Raw genomic sequence first — 2,785 nt, 5'->3', positions numbered from 1 at the left:
AGAAGGGTTCTTAAAAAGAGGAAGAGGTGGGTTTAGATAGATAGATAGATAGCCTTGCAAAAGAAGATAGAAGCCTTTGGTGAGTTGGGGTAGGAGGGGCTGAAAGAACAAGACTGGTGCCCCATTGGTGGTGGTGTTTGGTAGTGCAACAATAAAATTGGAGCTACCATCAATGTAAATGCATAATGCAACCATGTGGAGGCACAACTGGAGGAGGTGGCGATTCATCTACTGCTAAGGTAGTCATCTGTCCGTAGGAGATACGAGATCAGCTGGGCTTATCTATGGGGGCAGCGGCCATGGTGTTTCTACTTGCCTATGCAATCAGCCAAACCATGTTCAATAGTGGCCCCACACCATTGGTTAAGGCATGGGGGGCATGTAGCAGCCAAGAACAAACTACTCCCGATAAGGTAGGCCGCGTGCAGCCGCAGTGGCCGTCCGGTGGCACCAAGTGCATGGAGCTGCATGAGCACCACGAACACATGACATCGGCAGCATCAGTGGGCGACACTACACTGACATGGACTTACACACCTGCCACAAACACTGTCTCGATCGCCTACACTGACACGGCCCTCGGCGCCAGTGGATGGGTGGGCTGGGGCATCAACCTTCATGGAACCACCATGCTTAACGCCGATGTCCTCATAGGTTTCCAGAAGCCCCCACCCGCCATCGCTACTCCACAGCTGCTACGTTACAAGCTCACCTCCGCACTTTATGGTGGTGGTGCTTCTTCTTCTTCATCCTTCACACCAGTGGCCTCCTTCGACGATGGCCTCAGCGTCCTGCAGAACATGACGCTACTCATCCAAACCACCCCTAATTCCAGCGCAGGAGCCGTTCGTTTCACCATTCTCGCTACCCTGCTCCTCCCGCCGGGCGTCTCCTCCATCAACACCATCTACAATCGTGGGCCTTCTGTGTCGCCGCCGAATGTACCTCTGCCGCACGGTGCTGGCCAACGAAATGGCATGAAGACAATCCATCTCTTGACTGGCGCCGTCTCTAGCCCAGGAGGAGGAGGAGGCGATTCCAGTGGCCGCTTCCTGCTCAAGTGCGTGCACGGCGTTCTTGCTCTGCTCTCGTGGGGGCTTCTCCTCCTCTTGGGTGCCATGACGGCCCGTTACATGAAGCGAGTGGCGGGTGCCGACCCTGCCTGGTTCTATGCTCATGTGTGTCTGCAGATGCTGGGCTATTCGGTGGGCACCATCGCCTGGGCGCTGGGACTGCGATTGGGTGCCCTGAGCCCTGGCATCGTCTATCACTCCCATCGCAACCTGGGCATCGCCATTTTCGTGATGGCCACTCTTCAGGTCACGGCGCTCTTCGCCCGCCCGCAGAAGCAGCTCCCGGACCACCGACGCCGCCGGCTGATGTGGGAGGTCTTCCACCACACCAACGGCTACACGGTTCTCCTCATCGCAATCATCAACGTTTTCAAAGGCTTCCGCATACTCGCCGCGCCGGCGAGGTACAGCGGCATCTACATCGCCTTCCTGGTGGCGGTGGCCTGCGCCTGCGTAGGGTTGGAAGCGCGATCTTCCGCCGATCTAGTGCGGGCGCGATGGGGGGGTCACAAGTCACGGCGCCAGGGGCCGCCGCCGCCGCCGGGCGGCGCAGGTGTGGATCGAGACATGCCTCCTCCTCCTTCTGCCTAGTCGTGGCCCGTGGGTCGTGAGCTGGCGACGATCTGTATGTGCGCCGGCAGGGACACAGACAACCAGACAGACAGGAGGACCAGAAGGGTTTGAAGGGGCCAAAGGCTCGCACGGCCCGAACCGGGAAAATGTAGGTCCGGACTCCCGAGCCTACAAAGCTACAAATATGCTTGCCCGTGTGTACTTCAACTCTTTTAGCACTTGTACTTAAATAAGCACCGGGAAGATTGGGGAAGCTAAAAAGGCTTGTCAGGTCACAAGGATGTTCTTGGAACGCATCCGAATTCGGCATACGGAACAGATATTATTTGCCTTTCTGCCCCATCGCATCGAAAAGCTTTGCGATTCGTTCCATCTCTTATTTGTTCTAGTGAAACACAACTTTCATCATCTTCGGTCTACGAGCCAAGAATTGCTTCCCTCAAAATGTTCGAAAGTCATCTGGTTATTCTTCTCCGTGTTATGCCAATGGTCATGGATGTTATAAAGCAAATGTATCTTGTAATGTTATCCCATACTAATCACTTCACTTCAATGTTATGCTAAAAGAAGCATTCTCAAGTTGGTCCCTAAATAGTAAAGAACATTCTAAGGTTGGTTTTGAGACTCGCTAGCTTAATAAGACCTTGCTATTAATGATAAAATGTTGGATAATATAATATTGAGATGTGAACCAAACTCTACTTCACGACTCACGAGTGCTTGCTGGTCTTAAAGAAAACTCTACTTCGCTCTTTCTTTTTGGGTAAACCAAAGCATTTAAAACAACTAGACATGGTTTATTTATCTGATTTTCTTCCATTATATAAAATGTTTAAGCAATTATATGGCAAGTTTATCCCCTTTTTCTCTCTTTCTAGAGTGAGATGAGGCCATTTGGGGAAAGTATGGAATTATTAAGAAAGAAAGAAAACTCTTGTATTTGGAAGGTTTTCCCTTTTCTTTAATGTCCAAGTAAGCCAAACATCCTCATTTACCTTGAGTGGCATGCCACATTCTGAAACACACATACGCTAGGATATCCAATTATCTATTATCATGAAGGCGGAAATGAAGCTATTGGGGCCAACTATGGGTGATGAAAATGAAGGTAACAAGGTCTAAGGTCATTCGACCTTTGA

The 2,785-nt window shown here is 51.2% G+C and overlaps 1 protein-coding gene across 1 annotated transcript; it reads left to right on the top strand.

Annotated features, from left to right (window-relative positions):
* The first annotated feature begins 285 nt into the window (after positions 1 to 285).
* Positions 286 to 1,679, top strand: LOC147862849 (cytochrome b561 and DOMON domain-containing protein At5g35735-like). The gene has a single exon (XM_087320716.1). The coding sequence runs from the start codon at positions 300 to 302 to the stop codon at positions 1,662 to 1,664; it is 1,365 nt and encodes a 454-aa protein (XP_087176842.1). The 5' UTR covers positions 286 to 299; the 3' UTR covers positions 1,665 to 1,679.
* The last annotated feature ends 1,106 nt before the right edge of the window (positions 1,680 to 2,785 follow it).

This window comes from Azolla caroliniana, unplaced genomic scaffold (genome assembly GCF_043228905.1).
Source record: "Azolla caroliniana isolate FFs.n. ecotype wild unplaced genomic scaffold, voAzoCaro1.0.p SCAF_6, whole genome shotgun sequence".
In the NCBI taxonomy this organism is placed as follows: Eukaryota; Viridiplantae; Streptophyta; class Polypodiopsida; order Salviniales; family Salviniaceae; genus Azolla; species Azolla caroliniana.
The sequence above is the reverse complement of the archived record's forward strand: the minus strand, read 5'-3'. Positions and strand labels throughout refer to the sequence as shown.

Bases quoted from the DNA above. Each gene is read 5' to 3' on its own strand.
- LOC147862849 (XM_087320716.1), top strand. From the start codon at position 300: ATGGTGTTTCTACTTGCCTATGCAATCAGCCAAACCATGTTCAATAGT.